We start from the raw sequence: 13,801 nt of genomic DNA, 5'->3' as shown, positions 1-13,801 counted from the left end.
ACACGGAATGTGAATGTCAGGTCTCCATATTCACTAGGTGAAAAGGTCATGGCATGTGCATGTCAACTACTTCCAGATGAGGTAGAGACTTGTTCAAAGGCATTTGAGGAATGTGTCAGAGAAGTATCAACTACTGGAACCAGCTTTGCTTTCAAAGGATGTGGGGATCAAATCCTGCATCTGTTACCAGCTATTCAGTGCAGGGCAGGTCACTCCTTTCTTTAGAGAACTGAGCTGATTCAAGTCCACAATGAGGCATTCAGCCTCGGCCTGAACACATTTAGTGATGGGAAATTCACTGTTTGTCAAGGTAGCTAGTGGTACTGTTACATCTGTATTTAAATATCGCTCTGATACAGGGCCCAAGAGTGCCCACCTCCCTGTAGCATCCCATCACTGTTCCTGGTACTGACCCTTGGAGGTACACATCTTCTATCACATGGGTAATGGAGATCATTAGGGAGGTGCCTTGCAGTTCCTTCTCTGTGACCTTACCATCCAAGTAGCTAAAAATCCCACATTCTTGTCTAGCTCAACCTGTCCAGACTATGTCTGGTAGGTCAAAGAGAAGGAGCTTTAAGAGCCAAGTAAAGAATTTTAAAGAATTAGAATGTTAGAACAGTGAATGTAAGCAATTGTAGGGCTCTGTAGAACATACAAGGTCAGACCTGGGAGGGCTCTTAGAACACATAATGTCAGACTTGGGAGGGCCTTGGAACGTGGAATTTCAGAGGTGGGAGGGCCCTCAGGACACAGGCCAGAGTTAGGAGGGCTTAAAACACAGGTCAGAGTTGGGAGGACTCTTAGGACATGGAATGTCAGAGCTTTAGAACAAAGAATATCAGTTGTGAGAGCTCTTAGAACACAGAATGTCACGACTCGGAGGACCTTTAGAACATGAAATGTCAGAGGTGGGAAGACCCTTAGAACACAGGATGTCAGAGCTGGGAGGGCCCTTAGAACACAGAAAGTCAGGCCTGGGAGGGCCCTTAGAACACAGGATGTCAGAGCTGGGAGGACCCTCAGAACAGAGAATGTCACAGAGCCGAAAAGACCTTCAGAACACAAAATGTGAATGTCAGGTCTCCATATTCACTAGGTGAAAAGGTCATGGCATGTGCATGTCAACTACCAGATGAGGAGACTGAGGTTGGGAATCTAGAAGCACAAAATGATCGCAGTCTACGGAACATTAATCAGGTTAAGAACGTTTATTTTAAAAATCAGTAGTAAATTTCAAACTGTTGATGAATTTGCACATTTCTTTCCACTAGGCCTGGGTCTTCTCAAAGCATCCCCGATGATCTCCAAATTACAACAACCCTGCTGGCCAACACAGCTGCTGAGTGCCACAGATGGAGACATTACAATAAACATTCCATTAATGTCCGGAGCCTTGGTGCCACCTTGTGGCCAATCGTTCACATAGCAAGTTAGACTCAGGACATTGATATCCATAAATCCTTTTGCTTTCTCCATGCACCAAGCCAGCATAGCTCTGGACACATAACTCAATAACTGTTTAACTGTTATAGGTAAATTTTTTTTTTTTTTAGTGAGGCAATTGGGGTTAAGTGACTTGCCCAGGGTCACACAGCTAGTAAGTGTCAAGTGTCTGAGGCCAGATTTGAACTCAGGTACTCCTGACTCCAGGGCCAGTGCTCTATCCACTGCGCCACCTAGCTGGCCCCTGTTATAGGTAAAATTAAATAATGCTGACACACGGAGACCTCATCAACCAACATCAATGTGTTTTACAGATATGCACATCAGATGGAAGCAAAGGCAAAGGTTGCACCGTGCTAAGCACTGGGGAGACAGATAAAAATGTCAATCAATCCCCACAACTAAACTCTGACTTACTAACTCTGGGAAAATGAGGGTGGTCTAGTTTTTTGGGTTTTTGCGGAGAAATGAGGGTTAAGTGACTTGCCCAGGGTCACACAACTAGTAAATGTCAAGTGTCTAGGGCCAGATAGCCACCTAGCTGCCCCCTGGGTGGTTTAGTTTAAACAGTGTCAGGGGTGCTCACATACAGAATGAGTTGGAACAAGAATAAGGATTCAAAACAATTATATTGCATAAGAGAGAACCAAGAAGGGATGGAACCATTTCCAAGGGGGATGAGACAAGGACAATGGATAAGACTGAGAAAGCAAAGGTATTTCTTTTTTTACTTTCATTTCCTCTGCCAAGAACTACTTTTGCACTAAAATTAAGGAAGGAGGGGCAGCTAGATGGCTCAGTGGATAAAGCACTAGCCCTGGATTCAGGAGTACCTGAGTTCAAATCCGGCCTCAGACACTTAACACTAGCTGTGTGACCCTGGGCAAGTCACTTAACCCCAATTGCCTTACTAAAAAAAAAACAAACAATAAAATTAAGGAAGGAGGGGCAGCTAGGTGGTGCAGTGAATAGAGTTCAAATTTGACCTCAGACACTTGACTCTAGCTGTGTGACCCTGGGCAAGTCACTTAACCCTCATTGCCCCCCCCCAATTGATTTCCTTTTCTTTTATACACTTTCATTTTCTTCCAATTGATCTTTTCTCCCATCCCTCCCAGAGAGCTAATCAGTGGATCTACTTATTATATGCCAAGGACTCTGCTAAGCACTGGGGTTCCCAAAAAAGGTGGAAGACATACCCTGCCCACCCTCAAGGAGCTCACAGGCTAATGGAAATATATGAAAGGTATGTGTGAACAAGATAGACAGGATAAATTAGAGGTAATCAATGGGGAGAAATTACTAGCATTAAAAGGGGGGATCAAGGGGGTGGCTAGGTAGCAGCAGTGGATAAAGCACTGGCCCTGGATTCAGGAGGACCTGAGTTCAAATGTGACCTCAGACACTTGACTCTAGCTGTGTGACCCTGGGCAAGTCACTTAATCCCCATTACCCCACCGAAAAAAAAAAAAAAAAAAAGGGTGGGTCATGAGAGGCCTCATGTGTAAGGAAACCAGAAGCTGGAGATAATAAGGAGTTGTTGTGGGTATGGGGGACAGTCACTGAAAATGCCCAAGGTCAGAGGTGAGCTGTATTATTGGAGCAATGGCTCTTGCCATTGTCACTGGACCAAGGAGTACCAGAGGAGTGGGGAGAGGAGAAAATAAAATATAAGATGGAAAGGGAAGTGGGCACTAGGTCCTGAAGGGCTTTGAATGGCAGAGGACTTTACATTTGATCCCACAGGTAATGGGGAACCACTGGCAAGTACTAAATAGAGGTGGGGTAGCCTCAGGCTCAGAGGGGGTGGTCAAAGCTGTACTTGATGATCATTTTGTTTTGGGTTTTTTTTGGTGGGGCAATTGAGGTTAAGTGACTTGCCCAGGGTCACACAGCTAGTGTCAAGTGTCTGAGGCCAGATTTGAACTCAGGTCCTCCTGACTTCAGGGCTAGTGTTTTGTCCACTGCACCACCTAGCTGCCCCGATCATATTGTTTTTAGGGGCTTTTTAATTGTTTCTTTTCTTTTAATAAATTTATAGTTTTGAGTTCCAAGTTTTATCCCTCCCCTCCTTCTTCCCTGAGATGGTAAGCAATTATGGAAAACATTACCATATTAATCATTGTACAAGAAAACTTGAATAAAAGGAAAAATATGAAAGTGAAAAAGAACATGCTTCAGTCTGTCTTCAATATCAGTTCTTTCTTTGGAGGTGAATAGTATGTTTCATCAATAGTCCTTTGGGATTATCTTGGATTATTTTATTACTGAGAATAATCAAATCACTCAGTTCTTCATCTAACAATACTGCTGTCTCTGTGCATCATGTTCTCCTGGTTCTGCTCACTTCACTATGCATAAGTTCATACAAGTCTTTCCAGGCCTTTCTGAAATCATCCTGTTTGTTATTTCTTCTAGCACAATAATATTCCATCACCATCATATAGCCATTCCCCAATTGCTGGACATTCCTTTGATTTCCAATTCTTAGCCACCATGAAAAGAGCTGCTAGAAATATTTTTTGTACAAATAGATCCTCTTTTCTTCTGGGGATGTCTCTGGGATATAATCCTAGCAGTGGTATTGCTGGATCAAAGGGTGTGCACAGTTGATGATCATTCTGGCAGCTGAATGGAGGATGGATTGGAAGAGGGGAAGACGTGCTCTTATTAAAGAGTTAAAAAGGAAAGTTACCATCTTCTTTCCTTCTACATGTCATTGCAGTGATGCTCATTCTTCATGTTAAAATGTTTGTTGCTGGTCATCAAGCTCACAATAAAAAAGAAAAAGGTGGAGAACCTATTTAGACATCAGTTTTTGTTACAGATCTGGGGGTTTCAATGGCTTGCAGGCCCATTGCATGTCAAAACAGCATCCAAAAATTAATCACTGGGATCCTGGGCAAGAAAGGCAGATCGTCTGGGATGATCAGTTGTCTCTCAGACCTTAAGGTCAGACAGTAGCTGCGTTCAGTTCTAGGGGTCAGAGTAAAGGGAGCAAGCACAGAGGGTAAAAAGCCTGGAGTCATGCAAGGATGAGTGGAAATAACTGGGAATGTTCAGACTACAGCCCACAGGGCTGTCTTCACCTATGGCATGGACCAATTAGACTTGTTCTCCTTGGCCCCAGAGAACAAAATCAGGAGTGAAATTCTATTCCCTAACAACTATCCAAGGGTATTCCCCCTTACCCGACTTGGGTTCCTACTTCTTGGATTCCTTACAGTAGCGGCTCTAGTCCCTGCTGCCACTGGCAAGGTTCAGGAGTGCCCGTTTCGCTCATTTCTCTACTTTGTAAGGATAGAAGAATCTCAGACAGCAGCATGGTCTAGTTCTGACCATGCCACTAACTTTGGGCCCTCTCTAGGCTTTTTTGGTGAGGCAATTGAGGTTAAGTGACTTGCCCAGGGTCACACAGCTAGTAAGTGTTAAGTGTCTTGAGGCCAGATTTGAACTCATGTACTCCTGACTCTGGGGCCTGGTGCTTTATCCACTGCGCCACCTAGCTGTCCCCCTTGCTAGGCTTTTGCAAAAAAAGAAAATGACTGTACAAGTGCTCCCAGTGATGACTTTCTACACTCCCTCCCTGCTGACATATTATACCCTAAACCCTCTCCTACCTCTGACATCCTGTGTTCTAAGATCTCCAGGTTCTAACATCCTATGTTCGACAGCTCTAATGTTCTAGACCTACAAAAGAATAGAATTTTTTAAGGGTTGCTTTATCCTTTATGGAATTTGCACATTACATTTTACACATTCCAAGAGGCTTAAGTGTGCAGACAAGTAAGTGCTCCTCTGGATGACCTCCAGGTGACTGGAGCATCCCAGCCTTCCACCTTGGTCTGGGTTCCAACCCAGCTTTCCTCACCCCACCCTGTGCTTAATATTTCCAGGAAGCTCACTCTAAGCCCAGGAGACCAGATGTCTCCTCAGGGCCTGGAAAGGGATCAGCCACTTTGCTCCAGTCACCTCCACACCTCCTAGGCTGAAACTTGAGCAGAGTCAGGAACCCAGATGAGGTGAAGGCCGATGAATTGGGCTCTTCATCTGTGTGTGTGTGTGTGTCATGGAGCCCTTTGGGAGCATGATGAAATGCAATGCCCAGAATGGATTTTAAGGCATATGAAAGGAAACCAATGCTACACAATGAGCACAGCCTGCAGGTTAAGAGCTTCTGATGAATGACGAAGCAAAGAAGCCAGAAAGGAGTAAACAGTGATGTCATTTATTTAAAACATTTACTCCAAGAAATAGATATATAAAAAAGACAAAATTCCAGCATGAAACAAGGAAGCTTCTCTTGCCCACCCCAGCCCCTCTGCATTCCCAGCCTCCTGGCAGCAGGCTATTGGGGGAGGCCTATGGAGGGGGAGGGGACATCCACTTGAAAACATGATTTTGTGCTGGATCTCTGGTCACCTCCCATCTCTCTTCGCAAAGACCCAGGAAAACAAAAGGTTACAGGATATTTTGGTTCATTTCTCTCAAAAAACCCCTCGTTCGAAAAGGATGGAGTTTTTTAGTTTTTGCTAATTAGGAAATTCTCATTTCACAATACAGAAATGGGTGGGGGGTGGAGAAACACTCAAAAAGGTCTCCTTATACCCGGGCCCCCCACTTATTTTCTGGCTTCAGTCCCTTTGGCTTCATGGGTATCATGACCAGAAATTAAGAGACTTACTTTGTATTTGCACCCTTGGCATATTCAAACACTGCCACCCCCTCCCTCCCAATCATCTATCTGCCATGGACCTTTTAGTCAGGAACCATTATGGATTTCTGTTGAATGAATGTCCCTTCCTCCCCACCCACCACCCCCATAACCCCAACTGATCTCCCAATAAATCCAACCTTGGTTTCTCAAAATCAGAACCCCTTAGTGAACACGTGAGAAAGAAGCAAGGTTCCCCATGTCTCTAACACACTCCCCTCCAAGGACTCTGATCCTTTCTTCCCCTCAGATAAGACCTGTATTGGGATCCCATGTGCATGACCAACAGCCAAGGTCAAGACCAAGTCCAGGAAATGGAAGTACTCAGATGTCAGAATTTATCAGAAATGCCCCACCCCCCAAAAATCTTCTCTGGTGGTGGTCTCCTTGTGTAACAAAAGCTGACTGGGATGAATTTATAAAGCTGGCTCTTTTTCAGAGAAGATTTTTCTATGGCATTTGTCTAGGCAATCATGGGATCCCCCTGGCCACATCACCCTTAGGAAGGCCAAAGCACTTGACTTTGCATCCAGCAAAGGGGGAGATAATTTAACAGGGTGCCCAGAGAAGGTGGCACAGGGAAAGAACAAGACAACTGGATGAGAATACATTTTTGGCATTTTTAACACAATAGCATAGAAAAGACCCCAGGAATTTGCTTTCCCAATGTGATGAATTCTGCCTCCATCTCCACCCACTTTAGCACACTGGACAGAAGAATCTCATTGAACACCTGTGCTCACCTCAGCCCAGGAAGATTTTCTGTTTCAACTGAGTGGGACTGGAACGGGGGTCTGTAGAAAGGCACCATTTTTTTCCCCCTCCCAACATAGGACAACAGGGGATGGCAAGAAAAGAAAACCTGAGGTCAGTAGGCAGGTAACAAGCAACACTCCTGCTCTGACCTGCCGGGAAGGTTTTCAGCCATTGGCACCATTTGGAGCTAAGCAAAATCTACATTGGAATGCCAGGTCTCAGGACTCGGTCTGGATTGCTCAGAAACAAGCAAACAAACAAATAAAAAACAGGGCACAGAAAATCCATGCCCAGATTCATTGACAAAGGCACAAAGGCTCGATCCATCACCAATCGATTCCTTCTGCACCTGCTGAAAAACCAATCTCTGAGGACAAGTATTTGCGACCAGGCCTTGATCACCAAGGGATCCCATAAAGCTGAAATCTGAAAGGGGGAAAAAAAGCCCCTCTGCCTCTCAGACAGACAAGTCCCTGCTTCAAGGATAATGGATGCTCCATGGGAAATCTCTTGCAGGGGGCGGGGGACATAAGTCTGTCTTTCTTATTCATTGGTTTTGATCAGAAGTAAAAACAAGGGACAAACAGATATACAAAGGTCCCCATTATAAAACTAAGCAAAAAAACAAAAACAAAAAACAAAAAACTAACCCAGAGATGGGCCAAAGGAGAACAGAGAGCTGGCTAAGGGAATGCATGGTCTGACCAGTTCCCCATGACTCTCCCAAGAGAATCAAGAACAGAAGCTGAAAAAGGGAACACTGGAAACCTTCCAAACACAAAGACACTTGCTCCCAAGGACAAAGCCTGACCTTGGATGAAGTGTTTTCACCAAGTCACCTTGACCTCCAAGGATGGGGAGGTAATCCTCATAACTTAGAGAGTCACCCCCCCCCCATCTTCATCACACAACTCAACACAACAGGGAAGGAAGGGACTCTTGGCAAAATACAAAATGAAAACAAACAAAAATATGTATATAAATGGACAAAAAGCAAAGCTTCCCCTCCCCTTCCCACCCGAGGCAACCAACAAATGAATGAACCCCAACCAAGGCTCAAAAAGTCCCTGCCATTTTCATAGGAATGCTAACTCGTCAACTACGAGCAAATATTTTAATTAAACATTTGGGGTAGGGGAAGGGAGAAAGACAGGAAGGGAGCGAGAAACGCTTTGGAAATCGTACAGTAAAAAGGTAGTAAACGTTGAATTTGCTTATAAAACGGAACCTCGGGAAGACTAACAAAATAGGAGCTTCGGGCCACCTTTTCGCTGTGTAATCTCTTCTCATCCGCCTTCTTTGTGTCCCAGTGCACATTGGAAATGACAGCTGCTTGAAGCGGCCAGGAGAGCCAGCTAGCAGCCTTGCTGCACCCCCGGCATCAGGAGAGGGTGCGGGGATTATACTCCGGGAGTTTTTTTAGCTTTTCTTTTTCAGTCTCGCTCTCGTCCCTCGCGATCACCAAGGAGTGTGAGTAGCCCATGGCAACCTGCGGAAAAAGAATTGAAGCACAGAATGTTACAGAATGCTAACAACACCAAGGTAGGCAGGTCTTTGGACTCTGCTGGGGAGGGTTGGGGGTATAGAGGAGATCACAGCTTGAGTTGGATCCCTGGGTGAATGTAGATATCACACAGGGGAAAATACATGAGGAAAACAGTCATTAGGCTTCTTTCTTTAGGTGCTTTGTAGTTAACAAAGCCCATGACTCAGAAGAGCTCCAAGATAGGTTTTAGAAAGCATACTAAAGACATATAAAGCAGTTCTCTTTTTGGAGGAGGCAGAGTAAAAGACTTGACTGCTCAATTTGGAGTTTCCAAGACCTGAGTTTCTAATCCCCTGTTCTGCCTCTGACCTTGAGCCCTAAATCTGGCCCTAAATCTCCTTATCCTTAAAATGCAGGAGAGGCTGGAACAGATGTTAGATGTGAAGGTGAAAGGGGCTTCAGAGTGCATCTAATCCAAGATGAGGAAAGTAAGGCCCAGCGATGTCATCAAGTAGTTGACCTGGGATGTGGACCCAGGTGCTCTAATTCCACCTCAGCACCCCATGCCTCCCTTTTCCCATTTCTTACATCTGTTATCCAAAGCCCAACCCTGATTAAAACCCTGGGTGAAAACAACAGTTCCCATGGATATAATCACATTAGATAGAGCTTCTGGCTTTACAAAGCATGTTTGTTTACTCCTGGAACAAGCCTGTAAAGTAGGCAGCTCCCTCGGGTCATCACATGCCTTAGGTTAGTGGCCTTAGAGATGGAAGAGACATCAGAGGCCAACTAGTCTGACCTCTTTCCCATGCCTTTGGCCCAAAAGTGAGGAGCACAGGTGAGTGACTTGCTCAAGGGCACACTGGTGGTAACTGTTACAGGAAGAACGCCAAACCCAGCAACTCTCCCACTGTACCATTGTATCACCGTCCATTTTTATAGATGGGTAAAACTGAGACTCAGGAAGCTAAGAGATCTGCTGAATTAGAATCCCAACCACCTCAGCCACTTATTGCCTACTGCTCAGGTGACCTTGGGGAAGGAAAGGCCTTCCCCCATCTGATCATTTCCTCACCTCTAAAATGGCAGAAGGTAGATTCGATGAACTCTAATGACCCTTCCAGCTCAAAATGATCACGCTAACTAGTCCAAGTGCCAGAGCTCAGTAAGACAGAATACAAGTTTTGTGATTTTCCAAGTCCAATTCCTGACCATTCCTGAAGGCAGTGGGGGTGTGGGATAAAATCCTGGCTCCAATCATATATAAACGTGGCCCTGTTAATGGAACCAATTAATAGCTACTGGTGTAAAAAGATACAAGATTGGTATAACCCTCTTTGAGCACCTGTAATTTCCATGTGTGAACTGACAGCATTCAGCTACCTGGCCAGCTCTCAAACCAACTGTGGCTGAAAGTGCAAATAGCACTAGATGTAGGGTTGCAGGACCCAAGTCTGAATCTAGGCCGTGACTCCTGCTACCTCTGAGACTCTGGGCAGATGTTTTAACCCCACTGGGCCTTGGTTTCTCATCTGCAAAATAAAGGGACTGGACTAGATCCCAGGGCCCTTCCAGATTTCCAGGTATGATCCGTGCGAGATAAATGGGGAATAATATGGGCTCTTGCCCCTCCCAAAACACAGAAACTTTTAAATAAGAAACCACTTCCGGCATCCACCCCCTGCTAATCTCAAACCTCACCAGGCGGCCCAAGAAGGAAACCACAGATGGAGAGAGAGAATGGATGCTTCCAAGCACCTTCCCTGTCTGCACGGATGGAGCAGGGACACAATGCTCGGCACCTCCCCTTGTGTGCGTGCCCAGGAATTCTCAGATCAAGTTCACTGTGTTCCAGTGGGGAGGGGGCTCATTTGCATCCAGCTCTGCCAGGCTGGTTAATGTCACAGCCCAAGAATGGGCCTCTCCATCTGCCCCATGCTTCCTTCGTTCCACTCAGTGGCTGCACTAATGGGATACACATTCAAACAGGGCCCTGTGTGGCAGAGATGTTCAGCCCCTGGGAGGAGGGAGGGGGAGGGACAAATGCTTTCTGCAAGTCGGGAGCACAAACAAATGCTGTTTGGGGGAGGCCAGGAACCTCCTGTTCACATGAGCCAACACTTTCTCTTCCCACCAGGGCTCAGGCAATAACCGTTCCTATGATACTTTGGGATCAGGGAATCCCAGTCCAAGCAGATGGGAGCCTGGTCCAGGAAATTTCGAAGCAGTGTGGGAGGAGACCATAAAATCACTGGGTCTAACCTGCCCACCCTGGACAATGGGGAACCAAGTGACCCAGGATTCAAACTGAGGTCTTTAGCCATTAAAGTCAGCATAGGGGGGCAGCTAGATGGTGCAGTGGTACAGAGCACTGGCCCTGGAGTCAGGAAGACCTGAGTTCAAATCCGGCCTCAGACACTTAACACTTACTGGCTGTGTGACCCTGGGCAAGTCACTTAACCCTCCTTGCCCAGCAAAAAGAAAAAAAAAAAGAAAAGCCTTGAGGAGAACATATCGATCTCTCCACTGCATGAATGTCTCCCATGAAAAGCCACTCTTTTCTCTCTGGGGCTCCCATTCCTATTTTCCCACAATCCATCCTCTCAGGAGTGTCAACTCAAAAAGCAAATAGGACATGCCTACTCATGTGACAAGTCCGACTCTTCTAGAAGCAGCAGATCAGACACAAAAGACAACCCTGCCCTCCCTCAGAGAGCTTCCATTCGACAGACTCACCTGCTCTGTGTAAATGCCATCCAGCGTTTTCACTTCTTGGGCAGCAGTGGAAGACTTGGGTTTGTGATCGCCATAGCCCTAGAGAAGCAAAGAAGACAAGGGGGAGGATAGGTGAATAAAGCCACCTCTGGACCAAGCTTCCAGCAGGCTGCCCTTCTGTGCTGAGCCCTGCCTGGGAACTTGTCTGCTGCTAGACACAGGTACCAACACAAAGAGCCACGAGAGGGCTTTCCTTACCACACAGGACAGGAGTCTGGGTTTGAGTTCTGCTCCAACATTTCTGAGTGCTATGGCCTGGGACACATCGCTTGAACCCCTTAAACCCCCCTTCCTGCTTTGTCAAAGATACAGTCCTGGGGGTAGCTAGGTGGTGCAGTGGATAGAGCACCAGTCCTGGAGTCAGGAGGACCTGAGTTCAAATCCGGCCTCAGACACTTAACACTTACTAGCTGTGTGACCCTGGGCAAGTCACTTAACCCCAACTGCCTTGCCAAAAAAAAAAAAAAGATACAGTCCTGGTGTAAATAATCTTCCAAGGCTGACGTGGGGCAAGGGTGCTCGTAAGACACAGGGTCTAAGTCTGTTTATATAATATTCTGAGAAGTGACTTTCAGAAGGGGTCCCCAGGGGGCAGCTAGGTGGCACAATGAATAAAGCACGGGCCCTAGATTCAGGAGAACCTGAGTTCAAATCCAGCCTCAGACACTTGACACTTACTAGCTGTGTGACCCTGGGCAAGTCACTTAACCCTCATTGCCCCGGAGAAAAAAAAGGGGGTTCCTCGGCTTCACCAAAGAGGACCATGACATAGAAAAGGTGAACAAGTCCTGTTCTAGAGAGAGGTCAAAGGAGCCGGTGAAATGTGGGCAACTTTTTTCTCATACACCTGAAACCAACAGCCAGGCAACGTCAGAAGTTAAACTAGAAGCCACATCTTGAGTCCTTACCCACCCACAACCGTAGACAATTGGCGATTTCTTAAACTGAAAAATAGTAGGATGTCAAAATGATTTTAAACAACTGAGTTCATGGGGGCCCTGTAAATAGAATCTAAATAAAACAGCTAAGCCCTTTCATCCACAATACTTAGAAAAGTAAGCCTGATATGTAACTTATGACCCTGAACCAAAGAATCTGGGTTTGCACGGATCAGGTTCAAGCTTGAGGGGGTCACGGGGCGCCTCACAAGTTACTGACTCATCTGCCCCTCCCCAAGTTAACCCTGCAGATATCAGAATTCACCATGTATTCAAGTCTGTACAGAAAAGGCAAGCACACAGGCCATACTCAAGGGGCCACTCTCCTTCCTTCAAAGTCCTTCTGCACACCAACAGCCCAGGGGTGAATGCTTTCTCCCTGTCAGTCTCCCTTTCTCATATGAAATCCCATCTTCCCAGAGGCCTCTATCCTCACCACCCTCAGACTGAGAAGAGTCTCCTGGGTGAGGTAAGTGTCCCATCCCAAGCCCAACACACACCTCAGTTAAGAACTTGTGGAAATTGCATCAAATCCTCCGCTCACTGGTTTGAGCTGATAATTCTCAAGCATGATCTTCTTCTTGGACAAAGATGGCATCACATCATCATCCACAGTTATCATAATAAGCCAATTCCATCTGAGTCTGACTCCTCCCTGCCCAGCCCTAGATCTGAATTCTGTATCCCTCTCCAGGGCCTAGGGCACTGTTCCACCTAGAGGAGCTATGTATGGGGCTGCATTCACTCTTCTGAACCAAGAGGCAGAAGTGAAGATGAATGAGCACCTGCAATGCACGGCACTGGAGACAGAGAATTAAACAGGGAGGGAAAAGAGGTCTCTGCCCCTAAAAATAGATGCTACAATCTAATGGAATATACAACGTGGGGCAATGGAGAGATTCTGAGGAGTGCTTCTGGAGAAACTTAGAATGGAGAACTCAAGGGGACGCAAGGCCAAGATCACAGTTAAGCAGCTAATACCCAAAACAAAGAGAAGTCTGGGCACTAATAGCCAGAAAAGTTCTTATGATAAGAATGAAGAGCTAGGGGCAGCTAGGTGGCACAGTGGATAGAGCACCGGCCTTAGAGTCAGGAGTATCTGGGTTCAGATCCGGCCTCAGACACTTAACACTTACTAGCTGTGTGACCCTGGGCAAGTCACTTGACCCCAATTGCCTCACTAAAAAAAAAAAAGAATGAAGAGCTAGAAACTAGACAGAAAGAAAACGAGCACTTAAGTGACGACTATGTGCCAACGCTGTGTTAAACAGTTCACAGATAATCTCATTTGAATTTCACAACAACCCTGAGAGGCAGGTGTGATTACCCGCATTTTACAGAAGAGGAAACTGAGGTGACCTGAGGATAAGTGACTTGTCCAGGGTCTCACACACATCTAAGAATTGCCTGAGGCTGAATTCTCAGGTCTTCTTGGCTCCAGTGCCAGCATTCATCCTATCCACTGAGCCACTTGGCTGCTTAGAAGAGATCTTTATAGAAACCTAGCCCCTTCATTTAGCAGAAGAAAACTAAGAGGTGAGATTTGAACCCAGGTCCTGACATAATGCAGACACAGACCCTGCATGAAGATGTATAGGAAGAAGAGGACAATGAGGGACCAGTTACTAATCCAACGTAGATAGAACACAGCGTGAAGAGGCAATGAAGGCAGAATGGGCTAGC

At 46.1% G+C, this 13,801-nt stretch overlaps 1 protein-coding gene across 4 annotated transcripts in view; it reads right to left on the bottom strand.

Annotated features, from left to right (window-relative positions):
• Positions 1-5,655: 5,655 nt before the first annotated feature.
• Positions 5,656-13,801, bottom strand: part of RCC2 (regulator of chromosome condensation 2) — a 50,650-nt gene continuing 42,504 nt past the window's right edge. For all 4 annotated transcript variants that reach the window (XM_043997513.1, XM_043997515.1, XM_043997514.1 and 1 more), the window contains 2 exons: positions 11,142-11,219; positions 5,656-8,405 (listed from right to left, as the gene is read on the bottom strand). In XM_043997513.1, coding sequence (XP_043853448.1) covers positions 8,298-8,405; positions 11,142-11,219 — 186 coding nt within the window. In that variant the 3' untranslated portion in view covers positions 5,656-8,297. The remainder of the gene's footprint in view (positions 8,406-11,141; positions 11,220-13,801) is intronic.

Source organism: Dromiciops gliroides, chromosome 3 (assembly GCF_019393635.1).
Source record: "Dromiciops gliroides isolate mDroGli1 chromosome 3, mDroGli1.pri, whole genome shotgun sequence".
Classification (NCBI taxonomy): domain Eukaryota; kingdom Metazoa; phylum Chordata; class Mammalia; order Microbiotheria; family Microbiotheriidae; genus Dromiciops; species Dromiciops gliroides.
Note: the sequence above shows the minus strand (reverse complement) of the source record. Positions and strands in the feature narration are given on the sequence as shown.